This window comes from Salmo salar, chromosome 18 (genome assembly GCF_965601325.2).
Source record: "Salmo salar chromosome 18, fSalSal1, whole genome shotgun sequence".
NCBI classification, from domain to species: Eukaryota; Metazoa; Chordata; class Actinopteri; order Salmoniformes; family Salmonidae; genus Salmo; species Salmo salar.
In genome coordinates, this window is record NC_138308.1 from 44,892,501 (window position 1) to 44,915,000 (window position 22,500).

At 41.9% G+C, this 22,500-nt stretch overlaps 1 protein-coding gene across 3 annotated transcripts in view; it reads right to left on the reverse strand.

Moving 5' to 3' along the window:
* The window catches only part of LOC106592985 (receptor-type tyrosine-protein phosphatase epsilon), a 175,381-nt gene that overhangs the window by 21,148 nt on the left and 131,733 nt on the right, over positions 1 to 22,500 (reverse strand). Inside the window, exons 3-5 of one of the 3 annotated variants that reach the window (XM_045701143.2) lie at positions 12,380 to 12,457; positions 10,432 to 10,525; positions 9,261 to 9,334 (exon numbers count right to left, since the gene is read on the reverse strand). In XM_045701143.2, coding sequence (XP_045557099.1) covers positions 9,261 to 9,334; positions 10,432 to 10,525; positions 12,380 to 12,452 — 241 coding nt within the window. In that variant the 5' untranslated portion in view covers positions 12,453 to 12,457. Of the gene's footprint in view, positions 1 to 9,260; positions 9,335 to 10,115; positions 10,273 to 10,431; positions 10,529 to 12,379; positions 12,458 to 22,500 lie in introns of those variants that run through there. The other 2 variants (XM_045701141.2, XM_045701144.2) reach the window with 2 other exon arrangements.

The following is a 22,500-nucleotide window of genomic DNA, read 5'->3' on the forward strand; positions in this document are numbered from 1 at the left end:
ATACCACATTCACTCACAGTAAAGAAGGCATCAATCTAGCAGTACAAAACATCAACTATATATTCAGGCAAACGGCAAAAGAAGCACAACTGAAACTTGACAAAAGACAAAACAAAAAAGTTCACAGATGACAACTGGTTTGATGCAGATTGTAAAATTATAAGGAAAAAACTTAGAACACTATCCAACCAAAAGCACAGAGACCCAAATAATGGTGAATTACGCCTTCATTACTGTGAGACTTTACAACTCTATAAACTCAGAACCCAAAAAGCACATCACAACAGCAAGCAGCTGACACTAATTGAGGAGTCCATCAACACAAACAACTTCTGACAAAATTGGAAAAAACTACAAAAATCTAAACAAGAGGAATTAGCGATACAAAATGGTGACATATAGATAACCCATTTTAAAACACTCTACAAAACTGTTCAAATTGACACAAACGCAGAACAACGCCAAATTCATGAGAAGTTGAATGGACTAGAAAAAGTTATAAAGGACAATCAAAATCCATTGGACTCCCCAATTACTGACCAGGAGCTCTATAAGAAATTTCAGGCCCTCAAATTGAAAAAAGCATACGGACCTGATGGCATCCTAAATGAGATGCTCAAACTCACTAGTGCAAAATTTCAATTGGCTATATTAAAACTGTTAAATTTGATCCTGAGTGTAGGTTATTTCCCTGACATCTGGAATCAAGGACTCATAACCCCAATCTTTAAGAACAGAGACAAATTTGACCTCAACAATTACAGGCATTTGTGTGAACAGTAACCTGGGGAAGGTTTTCTGTAGTATTATAAATGTAAGAGTTCTAAACTTCCTTAATAAGCAAAATGTCTTGAGTAAAAACCAAATTGGGTTTATACCAAAACATCGCACGACCGATCATAATTACACCCTACACACCCTGATAGATAAACATGTCCACCAAAATAATACCAAAATATACACTTGCTTTATCGACTTCCAAAAAGCATTTGATTCTATTTGGCATACAGGACTGTTCTACAAAGTTATTGAAAGTGGTGTAAGGGGTAAAACATATGACATAATTAAATCAATGTATACTGGCAATACATGCAGCACTAAAATTGGGAAGAAAATAACAAAATTCTTTAACCAGGGGCGAGGCCTTCGTCAGGGTTGCAATCTGAGCCCTGCACTCTTCAATATTTACATCAACGAATTGACCACTGTTCCAGAAAAATCCTCAGCCACTGGTGTTAGTCTCCACAATTCAGAGGTTAAATGCCTGCTCTTCGCAGATTACCTATGCCTGCTGTCACCCACAGCACATGGCCTACAGAAGAGCCTGGGCTCTGGCAGTAAACCCCCAAAAAACTAAAATAATGATTTTCCAGAGAAGATTTTCCAGATCTCAGGGAATTAGACCAAAGTTCTCAACTGGTACAAAATATATAGAGTACTGCACACACTAAAATTACTTAGGTTTAAAAATAGGCTCAACTGGACACCTTAATGATGCAGTGAATGAACTGAGAGAGAAAGCACGCAGGGCATTCTACGCCATAAAAAAAATGAAATACAAATTCTAATTGAAATACCTATTAAAATATAGCTAAAACGAATTGAATGTGTCATTGAACGAATTGCACTTTATGACAGCGAGGTGTGGGGTCCACTTGCAAAACAAGATTTCATCAAATGGGACAAACACCCCATTGAAACCCTGCATGCAGAGTTCTGTAAGATTCTCCTACATGTCCAGAGGAAACTACAAAAAAATGCATGCTGGGCAGAATTAGGCCAATATCCACTAATAATAAAAACTCAAAAAAGAGCAATTAAGTTTTGGAAACATCTAAAATACAGTGACCCCCTCTCATATCATTACCAAGCCCTGCAATGCCAAGAGATGAGCAAAGAAAAGAGTCCCCTCATCCAACTGGTCCTGAGTTCACAAACCTGTTCTACTAACACACTGAAGCCTCAGGACCAGAACATCCAATCAATCAGAATAAACCAAATTACAACACAGTCAAAACAAAACGACATTACTTATTAGGAACCACAAGCACAAGCACAATGCAAAATGCAGTGCTATCTGGCCATAAATTGACAGTACACCGTGGCTAACTATTTGGCCATGGTTACTGATCAAAACCATAGAAAAACTTTGACAAAGTACAGGCTCAGTGAGCACAGCCTTGACATTGAGAAGGGTAGACACAGGAAAACGTGGTTCCCTGTAGAGGAAAGGCTGTGCAACCACTGCACAACAGCAGAGACAGAGCTGCATTTCCTGACAAAATGCCCAAAATATAAAACAATTAGAGAGTGTCATTTCCCCAAATTTGAAACCCTTATTCAAGGTTTCAAAGACCTCTCTGATGAGGATAGGCTACCCGTCCTGTTGGGGGAGGATGCAGAGCTGTGGGTTGGCAGTGCACTACATTGCCACCTGCCATAAGTTGAGGGACAGTGTCTGACAGACCAATCAACCTGCACATGTCCTCTACTGTATGCTTATTGTTATTGTTCAATGCATGGTTATTTTGACCCTTGGTTATTGATGTTGTCCCGTTAACAATTTAGATTCTTCATATTTTAATATTGTAAATATCGTCATGCCAATAAAGCAAATTGAATTGAATTGAGAGAGCGATAGAGAGAGAGGCAGAGAGAGATAGAGAGAGAGAGAGGCAGAGAGAGAAAGAGAGAGAGAAAGAGAGAGAGAAAGAGAGAGAGAAAGAGAGAGAGAAAGAGAGAGAGAGAGAGAGAGAGAAAAGGAGAGAGAAAAGAGCGGAAAGAGATGGAGGGGGACAGATATACAGTTGAAGTCGGAAGTTTACATACACTTAGGTTGGAGTCATTAAAACTAGTTTTTCACAAACAAATTTGTTGTTAACAAACTATAGTTTTGGCAAGTCGGTTAGGACATCTACTTTGTGCATGACACAAGTAATTTTTCCAACAATTGTTTACAGACAGATTATTTCACTTATAATTCACCGTATCACAATTCCAGTGGGTCAGAAGTTTACATACACTAAGTTGACTGTGCCTTTAAACAGCTTGGAATATTCCAGAAAATTATGTCATGGCTTTAGAAGCTTTTAATTTATATCATTTGAGTCAATTGGAGGTGTACCTGTGGATGTATTTCAAGGCCTACCTTCAAACTCAGTGCCACATTGCTTGACATCATTGGAAAATCAAAAGAAATCAGCCAAGACCTCAGAAAAAAATTGTAGACCTCCACAAGTCTGGGTCATCCTTGGCAGCAATTTCCAAACGCCTGAAAGTACCACATTCATCTGTACAAACAATAGTACGCAAGTATAAACACCATGGGACCACGCAGCCGTCATACCGCTCAGGAAGGAGATCCGTTCTGTAACCTAGAGATGAACGTACTTCGGTGCGAAAAGTGCAAATCAATCCCAGAACAACATCAAAGGACCTTGTGAAGATGCTGGAGGAAACAGGTACAAAAGTATCTATATCCACAGTAAAACGAGTCCTATATCGACATAACCTGAAAGGCCGCTCAGCAAGGAAGAAGCCACTACTCCAAAACCTCCATAAAAAATCCAGACTACGGTTTGCAACTGCACATGGGGACAAAGATCGTACTTTTTGGAGAAATGTCATCTGGTCTGTTGAAACAAAAATAGAACTGTTTGGCCATAATGACCATCGCTATGTTTGGAGGAAAAAGGGGGAGACTTGCAAGCCGAAGAATACCATCCCAACAGTGAAGCACGGGGGTGGCAGCAATTTTTTTATTGTTTATTTCACTTTTCTTTATTATCTATTTCACTTCCGTTGGCAATAAAGTCCCTTAAATTGAAATTGAATAGAGAGAGAGAGAGAGAGAGAGAGAGAGAGAGAGAGAGAGAAAGAGAGATGGGTTGAGTTGAGAGGAAGTGGTGATGCCTGTATGTACACAGAGAAGTGCCGGAGAAGCACATTTTTTTAGAGACAACATTTACAGACAAAGGTTGGAACTTCAGGACGATCACTTCATCCATCGCAACCTAGAGAAAGCACATCTACGATCAATCAGATGTACATAGACATTCATTTAAATAATTGTATTAAATACTGTATGTGCGATACACACTAACTGATTTCAAATGCTGAATACTTTACATCTAATTGAAATCTAGACTCTTCAAACAAGTGATTTACGTGTATTAGTCACCAATGAACGCCACTAGTTTTTAGAGGTCACTGTCCCCAGAGCCAGCATCACCAAGCCAGAGGAAGCACAGCCATACATAGTATAGCAGACTCTGTTGGCTGTAACGCCCTGGCGTTACAGAGGGGTTTTTTGTTCTTTATTTTGGTTAGGCCAGGGTGTTACATTGGGTGGGCGTTCTATGTTCTTTTTCTATGTTTTAGTATTTCTTTGTTTTGGGCCGTGTGTGGCTCCCAATCAGGCACGGCTGAAGTTCGTTGTTGTTGATTGGGAGTCACACATAAGTGCATGTTTTTCCGTTGGGGTTTTGTGGGTAATTGTTTCTGTCATTGTGTTTCACCTGACAGGACTGTTTGGCTGTCAGTTTCTTATTTTGTAGTTGTATAGTGTTCCGTTTAATAATTAAAGATGATGAACACTAACTCCACTGCGTTTTGGTCCACTCTCTCTCACGGAAGTCATTACATTGGCATACCTGTCACGGCTGTTCAAAGGATCGGACCAAAATGCAGCGTGTTCGTAGTTCCACATATTTTATTTACCGTGAAACAAAACGCAATACATTAAATACTTGAATACACAAAAACAACAAACCGTGACGCAGAGAGAAAACACACTACTGAAAAATTCATCACCCACAAAAACAGGTGGGACAAACGTCAACTTAAATATGACCTTCAATTAGAGACAACGACAACCGGCTGCCTCTAATTGGAGATCATACTGAACATAGAAATACAAAACATAGACAAACACCCCCTGTCACGCCCTGACCTACTCTACCATAGAAAATAACAACTTACTATGGTCAGGACGTGACAATCCCATGCAACAATACTCTGCAAGGTTTTGTTAGAGTCCAGAATTTGAGAAAAGTCAAAAGCCACAATGCTCTGGAAGAGGTGTGTTAGTGACACGTGGGTTCTGGACCCAGGTACCTACTATGGTTACAGGTGTGTTAGTGACACGTGGGTTCTGGACCCAGGTACTATGGTTACAGGTGTGTTAGTGGCACGTGGGTTCTGGACCCAGGTACTATGGTTACAGGTGTGTTAGTGGCACGTGGGTTCTGGACCCAGGTACTATGGTTACAGGTGTGTTAGTGGCACGTGGGTTCTGGACCCAGGTACTATGGTTACAGGTGTGTTAGTGGCACGTGGGTTCTGGACCCAGGTACTATGGTTACAGGTGTGTTAGTGACACGTGGGTTCTGGACCCAGGTACCTACTATGGTTACAGGTGTGTTAGTGGCACGTGGGATCTGGACCCAGGTACTATGGTTACAGGTGTGTTAGTGGCACGTGGGTTCTGGACCCAGGTACTATGGTTACAGGTGTGTTAGTGGCACGTGGGTTCTGGACCCAGGTACTATGGTTACAGGTGTGTTAGTGGCACGTGGGTTCTGGACCCAGGTACTATGGTTACAGGTGTGTTAGTGGCACGTGGGTTCTGGACCCAGGTACTATGGTTACAGGTGTGTTAGTGGCACGTGGGTTCTGGACCCAGGTACTATGGTTACAGGTGTGTTAGTGACACGTGGGTTCTGGACCCAGGTACTATGGTTACAGGTGTGTTAGTGGCACGTGGGTTCTGGACCCAGGTACTATGGTTACAGGTGTGTTAGTGACACGTGGGTTCTGGACCCAGGTACTATGGTTACAGGTGTGTTAGTGACACGTGGGTTCTGGACCCAGGTACTATGGTTACAGGTGTGTTAGTGACACGTGGGTTCTGGACCCAGGTACTATGGTTACAGGTGTGTTAGTGGCACGTGGGTTCTGGACCCAGGTACTATGGTTACAGGTGTGTTAGTGGCACGTGGGTTCTGGACCCAGGTACTATGGTTACAGGTGTGTTAGTGGCACGTGGGTTCTGGACCCAGGTACTATGGTTACAGGTGTGTTAGTGGCACGTGGGTTCTGGACCCAGGTACTATGGTTACAGGTGTGTTAGTGACACGTGGGTTCTGGACCCAGGTACTATGGTTACAGGTGTGTTAGTGGCACGTGGGTTCTGGACCCAGGTACTATGGTTACACACCGTATACCTGACCTGATGATGAGGGTGTGTTTAACGCCTCTGAGATGTCTATGATGTCAACGATATCGCCTGTACACCGTGGGGGATGAGTAGACAAACAGACAGTTTCATATTGTGACAAAATGTCCTACCAGTAGGTTACTCCACACGTTACCAAGTCAATCAAATGGTTATTCATGTCTTTCTGCTACAAACATACAGGCACAGTCCAGGAAATAGATTCATACTTCTGCAGAGCGAAAATCCCTCAAGAAATAATCTTAGTTTCGTTAACCTCATTGTCAATGTGCCAAAATAAACACACACACACACACACACACACACACACACACACACACACACACACACACACACACACACACACACACACACACACACACACACACACACACACACACACACACACACACACACACACTCCACTGTAAACCTTCTGACAAAAGCGTTTGAAATGTGACCAGAAGAGTTGAATGGTTACCAGCCTGGGCATGTGCTATGGCCACTCGTGTCAAGTAAACAATATCCCAGTTATATTCTGATTAGGAACTCAGTGTTGTTATTAGGACAGCCTATAGGAAGCCTGCTCCATACTCCATACTTTACATTATGTTGTTTGATAAAATATTTCAGATTGAGAAAGCATAATAATAATAATAATAATATGTTATGAGTATTTATGAGTATAAACAAGTCCTTTAAATGTACATAATGTTTCCACTTAACTCCAACTATTGTAATGTTTGGATATCCCAAAACAAACACTTCTCATGTGTGTCAAACAACACAGCTAATAGAGGATTATAACAGTGATATTATTATTATTATTATAGAGGATTATAATAGAAGATTATAACAGTGATATTATTATTATCATTATTATAATAGAGGATTATAACAGTGATATTATTATTATTATAGAGGATTATAATAGAGGATTATAACAGTGATACTATTATTATTATAGAGGATTATAATAGAGGATTATAACAGTGATATTATTATTATTATAGAGGATTATAATAGAGGATTATAACAGTGATACTATTATTATTATAGAGGATTATAATAGAGGATTATAACAGTGATACTATTATTATTATAGAGGATTATAATAGAGGATTATAACAGTCATATTATTATTATTATAGAGGATTATAATAGAGGATTATAACAGTGATACTATTATTATTATAGAGGATTATAATAGAGGATTATAACAGTGATACTATTATTATTATAGAGGATTATAATAGAGGATTAAAACAGTGATATTATTATTATAGAGGATTATAATAGAGGATTATAACAGTGATATTATTATTATTATAGAGGATTATAATAGAGGATTATAACAGTGATACTATTATTATTATAGAGGATTATAATAGAGGATTATAACAGTGATATTATTATTATTATAGAGGATTATAATAGAGGATTATAACAGTGATACTATTATTATTATAGAGGATTATAATAGAGGATTATAACAGTGATACTATTATTATTATAGAGGATTATAATAGAGGATTATAACAGTGATACTATTATTATTATAGAGGATTATAATAGAGGATTATAACAGTGATATTATTATTATTATAGAGGATTATAATAGAGGATTATAACAGTGATACTATTATTATTATAGAGGATTATAATAGAGGATTATAACAGTGATACTATTATTATTATAGAGGATTATAATAGAGGATTATAACAGTGATACTATTATTATTATAGAGGATTATAATAGAGGATTATAACAGTGATATTATTATTATTATAGAGGATTATAATAGAGGATTATAACAGTGATACTATTATTATTATAGAGGATTATAATAGAGGATTATAACAGTGATACTATTATTATTATAGAGGATTATAATAGAGGATTATAACAGTGATATTATTATAGAGGATTATAACAGTGATACTATTATTATTATAGAGGATTATAATAGAGGATTATAACAGTGATACTATTATTATTATAGAGGATTATAATAGAGGATTATAACAGTGATATTATTATTATTATAGAGGATTATAATAGAGGATTATAACAGTCATATTATTATTATAGAGGATTATAATAGAGGATTATAACAGTGATACTATTATTATTATAGAGGATTATAATAGAGGATTATAACAGTGATATTATTATTATTATAGAGGATTATAATAGAGGATTATAACAGTGATACTATTATTATTATAGAGGATTATAATAGAGGATTATAACAGTGATACTCATTATTATTATAGAGGATTATAATAGAGGATTATAACAGTGATACTATTATTATTATAGAGGATTATAATAGAGGATTATAACAGTGATACTATTATTATTATAGAGGATTATAACAGTGATATTATTATTATTATAGAGGATTATAATAGAGGATTATAACAGTGATACTATTATTATTATAGAGGATTATAATAGAGGATTATAACAGTGATACTATTATTATTATAGAGGATTATAATAGAGGATTATAACAGTGATATTATTATAGAGGATTATAACAGTGATATTATTACTAATAATGAATGTAACAATGGCTGCTTGTTTTCATAAATGTGTATGTAACACACCAACCGTGTTGAAGAAATACATGTGGAGAGAGCATCATTAAATATAGCTCATCATGTGGTAAGGACATGTCATAGTGAAGCATCGAGGCTACTGCGCAATGCAGATTGGGACTTCTTAGTTGATGTAGGTTAGAAAACGATCTATCTGTCGTCTCCTTCACATCAGTAACCACAGGAAGACAGACAACAACCACATGACAGTGAGGGGACTCCTGCAGAGCAGAGAAGACTACTCCACCTACAGCTTGACATTAAAACTCTTTCAGTTGTCTCTTCTCAACAACGAGTTTATGTGTAAAGCAAATCAGTTTCACTTTGTTCTTCAAACCAGGGCTCACTTGAAAAAGATGTCAATGTCAATGCGACTTCCCTGGTGAAATAAAGGATCAGTGACATAACGAAGATAAACACTCATTATTAAAGGTGACCGGACCTTGTTCTTCCAGGATTCCATTCGGTATTTTCTTGTCGACTGTTGTGACGACCTCCTTTCTCTGGTTTCTTAACCTGCCAGGTAGAAAGAGAGAGACGGAGGAAAAGATAGAGAACATGAGGATGACAGATTAAAGGACATAAAGGGATATATTTTACCTACGACTATTAGTCAAGTTCACTACAAAACATCAGTTCTAAGAGCTAACAGTTCTAAGTTCTAAGAGCTAACAGTTCTAAGAGCTAACAGTTCTAAGATCTAACATATCTAAGTTCTAAGAGCTAACAGTTCTAAGTTCTAAGAGCTAACAGTTCTAAGTTCTAAGAGCTAACAGTTCTAAGAGCTAACAGTTCTAAGAGCTAACAGTTCTAAGTTCTAAGAGCTAACAGTTCTAAGAGCTAACAGTTCTAAGAGCTAACAGTTCTAAGATCTAAGAGCTAACAGTTCTAAGAGCTAACAGTTCTAAGAGCTAACAGTTCTAAGTTCTAAGAATGAACAGTTCTAAGAGCTAACAGTTCTAAGATCTAAGAGCTAACAGTTCTAAGAGCTAACAGTTCTAAGAGCTAACAGTTCTAAGTTCTAAGAATGAACAGTTCTAAGAGCTAACAGTTCTAAGATCTAAGAGCTAACAGTTCTAAGAGCTAACAGTTCTAAGTTCTAAGAATGAACAGTTCTAAGAGCTAACAGTTCTAAGTTCTAAGAGCTAACAGTTCTAAGAGCTAACAGTTGTAAGTTCTAAGAACTAACAGTTCTAAGAGCTAACAGTTCTAAGTTCTAAGAATGAACAGTTGTAAGTTCTAAGTTAAAACATTAGTTATACGTTATATAAAGCACACAAATACGTTGGTATGGTACCATCTGAAACTGGAAAAGTTGTTCTTTCTCATTAGAGTCCAGGGTTGATGAGATCACAGAACACAGGCTAGGTTACAGCTACAGTAGGTCTCTCTCTTTGACTTGAGCTCGTTCATACTAACCCGCCTGGCTGTGTAGTTGTCAGTTTTACTGTAGCCAGCATAAGGCATGAACAACCGCTAGTGCTTCATTTCCTGACTGGAGGCTCCGCCCTCTGCTGATTGGGGAGAGGAAGGGTGACGTCACCTTGGCCCTAGCCCTCGCCCTGTCTGGCAGCACACACACACACTACCCCACCCTATGACTGGTACGTTACCTGAGGAAGTACCAGGCCAGCAGTATGCTGATGACAAGCAGCACGGAGATGACCAGCACGGTAGGCAGGATGTGGGAACTCTGGGACTTAGTGTCTTCTGGAGAGGAGAGGGAAGAAGGAAGAGGCAGAGGTTATGGACCAAAAATATGTCCTTCCTCTAAAAGTGTGCACTTGTTCACTTCCCTTCATAGATTAGAAAGGAAATAACGGAACCCTCCCTCGAGTCCAGCCCATGCCTCCACCAACCCAATGTAGTGAACGAGTACACACTTCAGGAGGTAGGAGAGGTTATTGGGATGGATCCAGACAGCAGAGAGAGAGTCAACAAAGGAACAGGAAGAAGCCTGTGGTAGAACAGAGAGTTGAGCGTAGCAGTACAATTACTAGATAGGTCAAAAGCCACCTCAGATCTTGAATGTCCTTTCTAATTATTGTATTTCTACGGGGCTACAGAGAGTTGAGCACAGGCCAAGTGCTGAGCAGTGTTCAATAAGGCACACTGTGGCAAAAACTTTTTTTTCCCCCAACGGACAACAAAAACAACCCTTTTCTTATTGGACCACAGCAGATAGTACCTATCAGTTTCAGAGTGTTTTCTTCCATGTTGTCCCTACTGAACACAACCCTGCTCTGGTGGATGACAGGTGGGAATTAAGGTTGGCAGGCAACTAGACCCATTATTATGGTCTGGATGGAGGCCTGATTTAAGATCTGACTTGGCTATGTCCCAAATGGCACCCTATTCCCTATATAGTGCACTACTTTTGACCATAGCCCTATGGACCCTGGGGAAAAGTAGTGCACTGTATTGGGAATAGGCTGTCATTTGGGCCGCAGACTTTGTCTCGGGAGATAAGTATCAGGGACAAGCTCCTCTAAACCTGAGAGACAGAATGGCTGGGCTGTTGTTAAGGGTTAGGGTTATGTCATTTAAACCTGAGAGACAGAAGGGCTGTTGTTAAGGGTTAGGGTTATGTCATTTAAACCTGAGAGACAGAAGGGCTGTTGTTAAGGGTTAGGGTTATGTCATTTAAACCTGAGAGACAGAAGGGCTGTTGTTAAGGGTTAGGGTTATGTCATTTAAACCTGAGAGACAGAAGGGCTGTTGTTAAGGGTTAGGGTTATGTCATTTAAACCTGAGAGACAGAAGGGCTGCTGTTAAGGGTTAGGATTATGTCATTTAAACCTGAGAGACAGAAGGGCTGTTGTTAAGGGTTAGGGTTATGTCATTTAAACCTGAGAGACAGAAGGGCTGTTGTTAAGGGTTAGGGTTATGTAATTTAAACCTGAGAGACAGAAGGGCTGTTGTTAAGGGTTAGGGTTATGTCATTTAAACCTGAGAGACAGAAGGGCTGTTGTTAAGGGTTAGGGTTATGTCATTTAAACCTGAGAGACAGAAGGGCTGTTGTTAAGGTTTAGGATTATGTCATTTAAACCTGAGAGACAGAAGGGCTGTTGTTAAGGTTTAGGATTATGTCATTTAAACCTGAGAGACAGAAGGGCTGTTGTTAAGGTTTAGGATTATGTCATTTAAACCTGAGAGACAGAAGGGCTGTTGTTAAGGTTTAGGATTATGTCATTTAAACCTGAGAGACAGAAGGGCTGTTGTTAAGGCATTCACAGTCAGCCATTTGGCCTGTTTACAAACGATAACAACATGGTAAATTACTGGCCAAACTAATCCACTCCAGCTTTACTATGATCCTGTAATAATAAAGGAAGGTTGGACAATAGTACCTTATCAGACAGTGGAGGATATACTGTAATATAGATACAGGCCTTACTGTGTATTTACTGTGTAGAAACACGTATTACATTTTACTGAGTCATGAAAAAACGTCCCAACAGTTTTAGAAATCGGGCCTTTTTTGACCATGTTACACATGAAGTAGTATACTGTATGTCTCCAGAAGAACATTATACTGTAAATTACATCTGTCTCACTTACCACCTGTCTGGTCTTCATTGGAAGTGTCATTTGTTGTTAATGTGGTTGCCATCAAAAACAGAACTGGGACCATTGTGACTGAGAGAGAGAGAGAGAGAGAGAGAGAGAGAGAGAGAGAGAGAGAGAGAGAGAGAGAGAGATAATAACAGTTATTAACAGGTCAGGTTAAACAAATGGATGATTCATTCCTGATTAAAAAAACACAATGTGAAAAAAAGATACAATCTGTATTATATTAGATTTGATTTGACTTGATTAGGTTCTCTTTCAGTCCTAATTTGGACTAATCTTTCAAGAGTCCTTAAACATTAAAATACAATTTATAATACGATCATATATTCACATATAACACACTGTTACAAAACAGACATAATACACTGACATATTGACCAGATAAATACTCTAACAGTCTATAAAGATAGATTGATTCTTCATCAAGCATAGTCCTGCACAACTTTCCTATGTATTATATTTAAATGGTTTTAATGTATTGATTGAATCGATATATTGAAAGGTTTCTGGTTTGCTCAGTTAAATTATTAAAGTTCTTTATTGCTCTAAACCGAAAATGTTCTTTTGTCTATTTCTCTTTTCTGTCAGGATAACACATAGACAATCTATTCCTAGTATTTACTGAATGTCTGTCTCTTACCAACTGAATACTGTTGTGAATAGAGTTTGGCTGTTTTAAATGGTGTATATTATAAAATAAAATAAGAATGTTTTTTTTTTTCTTTAATTATCTTGTTGATTGATGACCAATCAAGAGCCTTACACATGACTGTAAACTAGAGGCAAATCTCAGACCACTCAGACTGTAGTCTAGAGGCAGATCTCAGACCACTCAGACTGTAGTCTAGAGGCAGATCTCAGACCACTCAGACTGTAGTCTAAAGGCAGATCTCAGACCACTCAGACTGTAGTCTAGAGGCAGATCTCAGACCACTCAGACTGTAGTCTAGAGGCAGATCTCAGACCACTCAGACTGTAGTCTAGAGGCAGATCTCAGACCACTCAGACTGTAGTCTAAAGGCAGATCTCAGACCACTCAGACTGTATTCTAAAGGCAGATCTCAGACCACTCAGACTGTAGTCTAAAGGCAGATCTCAGACCACTCAGACTGTATTCTAGAGGCAGATCTCAGACCACTCAGACTGTAGTCTAAAGGCAGATCTCAGACCACTCAAACTGTAGTCTAGAGGCAGATCTCAGACCACTCAGACCGTAGTCTTCTGCCAATAAAGCAGAACATGTTGTCATGGTAATGCCTTCTTTGTCCACATGGTGGGCCAATAGACTAACGGACCAAACATCACGAAACCATCTCACTGCTTACGTTTTGGGGAAAAAACAACACACTTCAAACATTTCAAATATTCAAATAAAATACACGATTGTTCAAATTCCTGTTTCATGACTAGAAAAAAAAAAGAAACCAAATTCTGCAGTTTATTGGGATATTTTCCAGATTTGCATGTGATGTTGAAAAGTGGTATGTTAATGAAAAGCACACGCAGTAAGGTATTTAAACATCCATACCATCTATACATACCACTATGGACACATGTCTCTTAGTTTACAGCCTCAGTAAGGTATTTAAACATCCATACCATCTATACAGACCACTATGGACACATGTCTCTTAGTTTACAGCCTCAGTAAGGTATTTAAACATCCATACCATCTATACATACCACTATGGACACATGTCTCTTAGTTTACAGCCTCAGTAAGGTATTTAAACATCCATACCATCTATACATACCACTATGGACACATGTCTCTTAGTTTACAGCCTCAGTAAGGTATTTAAACATCCATACCATCTATACAGACCACTATGGACACATGTCTCTTAGTTTACAGCCTCAGTAAGGTATTTAAACATCCATACCATCTATACATACCACTATGGACACATGTCTCTTAGTTTACAGCCTCAGTAAGGTATTTAAACATCCATCCATCTATACAGACCACTATGGACACGTCTCTTAGTTTACAGCCTCAGTAAGGTATTTAAACACATATCCATCTATACATACCACTATGGACACACGTCTCTTAGTTTACAGCCTCAGTAAGGTATTTAAACACATATCCATCTATACATACCACTATGGACACATGTCTCTTAGTTTACAGCCTCAGTAAGGTATTTAAACACATATCCATCTATACATACCACTATGGACACATGTCTCTTAGTTTACAGCCTCAGTAAGGTATTTAAACATCCATACCATCTATACAGACCACTATGGACACACGTCTCTTAGTTTACAGCCTCAGTAAGGTATTTAAACATCCATACCATCTATACATACCACTATGGACACGTCTCTTAGTTTACAGCCTCAGTAAGGTATTTAAACACATATCCATCTATACATACCACTATGGACACGTCTCTTAGTTTACAGCCTCAGTAAGGTATTTAAACACATATCCATCTATACATACCACTATGGACACACGTCTCTTAGTTTACAGCCTCAGTAAGGTATTTAAACACATATCCATCTATACAGACCACTATGGACACGTCTCTTAGTTTACAGCCTCAGTAAGGTATTTAAACACATATCCATCTATACATACCACTATGGACACACGTCTCTTAGTTTACAGCCTCAGTAAGGTATTTTAACACATATCCATCTATACAGACCACTATGGACACGTCTCTTAGTTTACAGCCTCTATGTGTTTTGTTCTGTGTATTCAATTATTCTCCGATTAGAAATTAGAACATGAGTGCCGTATGTTTCAAAGCAGATTAACACAAATTCCCCACCATCGTCACCAGAACAATATTAAGATGCTATGCTATGCCCCAGCCGCTATGCTATGCCCCAGCCGCTTTGCTGTGCCTCAGCCGCTATGCTGTGCCCCAGCCGCTATGCTGTGCCCCAGCCGCTATGCTGTGCCCCAGCCCGCTATGCTGTGCCCCAGCCCGCTATGCTGTGCCCCAGCCCGCTATGCTGTGCCCCAGCCCGCTATGCTGTGCCCCAGCCGCTATGCTGTGTCCCAGCCGCTATGCTGTGCCCCAGCCGCTATGCTGTGCCTATGCTGTGCCCCAGCCGCTATGCTGTGCCCCAGCCGCTATGCTGTGCCTATGCTGTGCCCCAGCTGCTATGCTATGCCCCAGCCCGCTATGCTATGCCCCAGCCCGCTATGCTATGCCCCAGCCGCTATGCTATGCCCCAGCCGCTATGCTATGCCCCAGCCCGCTATGCTATGCCCCAGCTGCTATGCTATGCCCCAGCCCGCTATGCTATGCTATGCTATGCCTCAGCCGCTATGCTATGCCCCAGCCGCTATGCTATGCCCCAGCCCGCTATGCTATGCCCCAACCGATATGCTATGCCCCAGCCGCTATGCTATGCTATGCCTCAGCCGCTATGCTATGCCCCAGCCACTATGCTATGCCCCAGCCGCTATGCTATGCTATGCCTCAGCCGCTATGCTATGTCCCAGCCGCTGTGCTATGCCCCAGCCGCTGTGCTATGCCTCAGCCGCTATGCTATGCCCCAGCCGCTATGCTATGCTATGCCTCAGCCGCTATGCTAAACCCCAGCCGCTGTGCTATGCCCCAGCCGCTGTGCTATGCCCCAGCCGTTATGCTATGCCCCAGCTGCGTAAGCACATTGTATGGTTTTCCACATGTAGCACTCTCGGGGGTCTTAGTGCGTAGCCGCGTAGCTCCGGGGTTAAACAAGGCCAGATACAGCCGCGTAGCTCCGGGGTTAAACAAGGCCAGATACAGCCACGTTCCTCCGGGGTTAAACAAGGCCAGATACAGCCACGTAGCTCCGGGGTTAAACAAGGCCAGATACAGCCGCGTAGCTCCGGGGTTAAACAAGGCCAGATACAGCCACGTAGCTCCGGGGTTAAACAAGGCCAGATACAGCTACGTAGCTCCGGGGTTAAACAAGGCCAGATACAGCTACGTAGCTCCGGGGTTAAACAAGGCCAGATATAGCGCCCCTGCTCAGTCATGTGAAATCCATAGATTAGGGCCTAATTTATTTATTTCAATTGACTGATTTCCTTGACTGAACTGTAATTTAGTAAAATCGTTGAAATTGTGGCATGTTATGTTTATATTTTGTTCAGTATATTAAAAGCTTGATGTTTGAGCTTTCATCAATGTCCTTCATCAGAACCTTGATATAAAGCAAGCAGTGAGAGGTAGAGAGCTCTGCTACCCGACCCGAGCCCGACGGGCCCCCGACACTACAGTATAGATTCGTTTTTTCATCAATTACTAGGATACGGGCGGGGCTCGGGTATTACTAAATTGATCAGTAACATTTTGAAGCTAAGCCATTTTCTGGTGCTCTACTGCGCAGTAACCTACAGTCGTATCTTACTAAGATCATAACATGGCGTCAGAAGTGCTTCAACCTCGTCAAATATAAGACCAGATCACTGTCCGAGTCGACAGGAGTGATTATTTCACAGAAAATAAGAGTGACGGAAAGTAGCTAGCTAAAGGCTAATTGCTCTCTTGCATCTCGTCAAAGGAGGAGCCGTTGCTATGGATGCTAAGGTCTCATTACCCATAAGCACTCTGCTATGTTGCGCTGGATGTCATGCATTTCAATGGGGACGCTCACAACGGAGTGAAAACGCAACAACCCCTTTGCGGTTTAATGTTCCTTTGCGAAACAGACACTGTATACTTAGAAATTATCCAAACTATGTGTCATTTTCAGTCCAGCCAGAGTCAGTTGAAGAACAGGAAGTTACCAAACCACAGAAGAAAATAAAAATATGTTCTTGTCGTTGATGGCGTTTATGGAATAGCTAGAAACTTGTAAACAATTACCCATCCTATAAGTGATTACTATTTTAATAGTCATGTTAAATAATACACATTGCCAATTATCTTATATGACTGTTGCCTCCCGTTTAAGTTTATTGTGATGGTAATGTTTTATATTATAATTATTAGGTGGCGGTGCCTATCTACAGTCGTATCTTCAACCTAGCCTAGCTTTTAGCTAGCTGGCTAGCTGCCCTGCAGTGTAAGCTATCTAACTTAACTTGCTATAAAGATAGAGAAACAAGTTGAGGAGAAAGTAAATAAACAAAACATGTTTTATTATCACCTGAAACTATGTATATATATATATAAACTCAGCAAAAAAAGAAACAGCCCTTTTTCAGGACCCTGTCATTCAAAGATAATTCGTAAAAATCCAAATAACTTCACAGATCTTCATTGTAAAGTGTTTAAACACTGTTTCCAATGCTTAATGAACATGCACCTGTGGAACGATCGTTAAGACACTAACAGCTTACAGACGGTAGGCAACTAAGGTAACAGTTATGAAAACTTAGGACACTAAAGAGGCCTTTCTACTGACTCTGAAAAACACCAAAAGAACAAAGCCCAGGGTCCCTGAAATGAAATAAAATGTATGCATTCACTACTGTAAGTTGCTCTGGATAAGAGCGTCTGCTAAATGACTAAAATGTAATGTAAATGCCCCTCATCTGCGTGAACGTGCCATAGGCATGCTGCAAGGAGGCATGAGGACTACAGATGTGGCCAGGGCAATAAATTGCAATGTCCGTACTGTGAGACGCCTAAGACAGCGCTACAGGGAGACAGGACGGACAGCTGATCGGCAGACCACGTGTTCCAACACCTGCACAGAATCGGTACATCCGAACATCACACCTGTGGGACAGGTACAGGATGGCAACAACAACTGCCCGAGTTACACCAGGAACGCACAATCTCTCCATCAGTGCTCAGACTGTCCGCAGTAGGCTGAGAGAGGCGGGACTGAGGGCTTTTAGGCCTGTAGTAAGGCAGGTCCTCACCAGACATCACCGGCAACAACGCCGCCTATGGGCACAAACCCACCGTCACTGGACCAGACAGGACTGGCAAAAAGTGCCCTTCACTGATGAGTCGCAGTTTTGTCTCACCAGGGGTGATGGTCGGATTCGCCTTTATCATTGAAGGAATGAGCGTTACACCGAGGCCTGTACTCTGGAGCAGGATTGATTTGGAGGTGGAGGGTCCGTCATGGTCTGGGGCGGTGTGTCACAGCATCATCGGACTGAGCTTGTTGTCATTGCAGGCAATCTCAACGCTGTGTGTTACAGGGAAGACATCCTCCTCCCTCATGTGGTACCCTTCCTGCAGGCTCATCCTGACATGACCCTCCAGCATGACAATCCCACCAGTCATACTGCTCGTTCTGTGCGTGATTTCCTGTAAGACAGGAATGTCAGTGTTCTGCCATGGCCAGCATAGAGCCCGGATCTCAATCCCATTGAGCACGTCTGGGACCTGTTGGATCGGAGGGTGAGGGCTAGGGCCATTCCCCCCAGAAATGTCAGTGAACTTGCAAGTGCCTTGGTGGAAGAGTGGGGTAACATCTCACAGCAAGAACTGGCAAATCTGGTGCAGTCCATGAGGAGGAGATGCACTGCAGTACTTAATGCAGCTGGTGGCCACACCAGAATACTGACTATTACTTTTGATTTTGACCCTCTCTTTGTTCAGGGACAAATTATTCAATTTCTGTTAGTCACATGTCTGTGGAACTTGTTCAGTTTATGTCTCAGTTGTTGAATCTTGTTATGTTCATACAAATATTTACACATTTTAAGTTTGCTGAAAATAAACGCAGTTGACAGTGAGAGGACGTTTCTTTTTTTTCTGAGTTTATTTATATATAATTTTTATTTTTTGTATTTTACCCCCTTTTTCTCCCCAATTTCGATCTTGTCTCATCGATGCAACTCCCCAACGGGCTCGGGAGGCGTCGTCCAAACCTAGACGACCCTGGGCCAATTGTGCGCCGCCCTATGGGACTCCCAATCACAGCCGGTTATCATAAAGCCCAGGACTGTAGTGACGCCTCTAACACTGCGCCACTCAGGAGGCCTGAAACAATATATTGATCCTGTCTTGAATGAAAAGGTCATATTTAGCAATCACCCCAAATAAATGTGATCTCTGACGAGAGGCAGCCTCTCCTCCATCTTGCGTTATTATAAACACTACACTTGTCCATTCAGTGGCGGGGCAAGACTCTGTGAAGATGACATATGGCGTAATGAAATACATCACACAGGCAGACTGGCAGCAGAGCATGCAGTGTCAGAAGCACAGAGAGGACGAGGTCAGACTGGCAGCAGAGCATGCAGTGTCAGAAGCACAGAGAGGAGGAGGTCAGACTGGCAGCAGAGCATGCAGTGTCAGAAGCACAGAGAGGAGGAGGTCAGACTGGCAGCAGAGCATGCAGTGTCAGAAGCACAGAGAGGAGGAGGTCGGACTGGCAGCAGAGCATGCAGTGTCAGAAGCACAGAGAGGAGGAGGTCGGACTGGCAGCAGAGCATGCAGTGTCAGAAGCACAGAGAGGAGGAGGTCGGACTGGCAGCAGAGCATGCAGTGTGAGAAGCACAGAGAGGAGGAGGTCGGACTGGCAGCAGAGCATGCAGTGTGAGAAGCACAGAGAGGAGGAGGTCGGACAGGGAGCAGCAGCTAATGGATACTAAAGAAGGAAGATATTTCTGATTTCTGGGTTCGGCAGGGCAGGGCCTTAAATTTGGCAATCGGGCCTGGGTAGGGTAGGGCAGGGCCTGAACATTGCGAGCATGGGTAGGGCTCAGGCATTAAAGTCCTGCCCGTACAGGGCATGGTAGCCTAGTGGTTAGACCATAGTCACTTTAACTATACATTCATGTACATACTACCTCAATTAGGCCGACCAACCAGTGCACCCGCACATTGGCTAACCGGACTATCTGCATTGTGTCCCACCACCCACCACCCACCACCCGCCAACCCCTCTTTTACGCTACTGCTACTCTCTGTTCATCATATATGCATAGTCACTTTAACCATATCTACATGTACATATTGAATCAATCAGCCTGACTAACTGGTGTCTGTATGTAGCCTCACTACTGCTACTCTCTGTTTATCATATATGCATAGTCACTTTAACCATATCTACATGTACATATTGAATCAATCAGCCTGACTAACTGGTGTCTGTATGTAGCCTCTCTACTGCTACTCTCTGTTTATCATATAGGCATAGTCACTTTAACCATATCTACATACTACCTCAATCAGCCTGACTAACTGGTGTCTGTATGTAGCCTCTCTACTGCTACTCTCTGTTTATCATATATGCATAGTCACTTTAACCATATCTACATACTACCTCAATCAGCCTGACTAACTGGTGTCTGTATGTAGCCTCTCTACTGCTACTCTCTGTTTATCATATATGCATAGTCACTTTAACCATATCTACATACTACCTCAATCAGCCTGACTTACTGGTGTCTGTGTAGCCTCGCTACTTCTACAGCCTCGCTACTGTATATAGCCTGTCTTTTTACTGTTGTTTTATTTCTTTACCTACCTATTGTTCACCTAATACCTTTTTTGCACTATTGGTTAGAGCCTGTAAGTAAACATTTCACTGTTGTATTCAGAGCACGTGACAAATACACTTTGATTTGATTTAAAGGTTGCTAGTTTGAATCCCCGAGCTGACAAAGTAAAAATCTGTCATTCTGCACCTGAGCAAGGCAGTTAACCCACTGTTCCTAGGCCGTCATTGAAAATAAGAATTTGTCCTTAACTGACTTGCCTAGCTAAATAAAGGTTAAATAAAAGTTAAATAAAATAAGTCAGAGGGTGTCTGTCTATTGACCTGGAATGTCATTTTACTGTAGCCTACTGTAGGACTGAAGGACTGAAGATATAGGACTGAATACATCTCTGTAGGACAAATAACAGTACAGTAACCTAGGACTGAAACTATGGGACTGAATACATCTCTGTAGGACAAATAACAGTACTGTAACCTAGGACTGAAACTATCGGACTGAATACATCTCTGTAGGACAAATAACAGTACTGTAACTTAGGACTGAAACTATGGGACTGAATACATCTCTGTAGGACAAATAACAGTACTGTAACCTAGGACTGAAACTATGGGACTGATTAAATGTCTGTAGGAAGTTATAAGACATCCCAAGAGTACCAGACTCAGGGTAGGCAGGTGTGTGCAGCTGCAGTGACAACCCAGCAGCATGGTCTAGTAAATGAAGTTAACACTGCCTCCTGCTACTATGTGCCGCAATGTCCCTGTAACCATGCACACAACCAGCGGAGAACAGAGGAGACCAGAGGAGAACAGAGGAGACCAGAGGAGAACAGAGGAGAACAGAGACCAGAGAAGACCAGAGGAGAACAGAGAACAGAGGAGAACAGAGGAGAACACAGACCAGAGGAGAACAGAGGAGAACAGAGACCAGAGAAGACCAGAGAAGACCAGAGGAGAACAGAGGAGAACAGAGACCAGAAGAGAACAGAGACCAGAGAAGACCAGAGGAGAACAGAGGAGAACAGAGACCAGAGGAGAACAGAGGAGACTAGAGGAGACTAGAGGAGAACAGAGGAGAACAGAGGAGACTAGAGGAGACTAGAGGAGAACAGAGGAGAACAGAGGAGGACAGAGGAGAACAGAGGAATGTGTCATGTGTAAAAGAAGCCACACCCTCCCCTCTCCTGCCCTCTCCTGACCTCCCCTCCCCTCTCCTGCCCTGCCCTCCCCTCTCCTGCCCTCTCCTGCCCTGCCCTCCCCTCTCCTGCCCTCTTCTGACCTGCCCTCCCCTCTCCTGCCCTCCCCTCTCCTGCTCTCCCCTCCCCTCTCCTGCCCTCTCCTGACCTGCCCTCCCCTCTCCTGCCCTCCCCTCCCCTCTCCTGCCCTCTCCTGACCTGCCCTCCCCTCTCCTGCCCTCCCCTCCCCTCTCCTGCCCTCTCCTGCCCTCTCCTGCCCTCCCCTCCCCTCTCCTGCTCTCCCCTCCCCTCTCCTGCCATCCCCTCTCCTGCCCTCTCCTGCCCTCCCCTCCCCTCTCCTGCCCTCTCCTCACCTCTCCTGCTCTCCCCTCCCCTCTCCTGCCATCCCCTCTCCTGCCCTCTCCTGACCTGCCCTCCCCTCTCCTGCTCTCCCCTCCCCTCTCCTGCCCTCTCCTGCCCTGCCCTCCCCTCTCCTGCCCTCTCCTGCCCTCCCCTCCCCTCTCCTGCCCTCCCCTCTCCTGCCCTCTCCTGCCCTCCCCTCCCCTC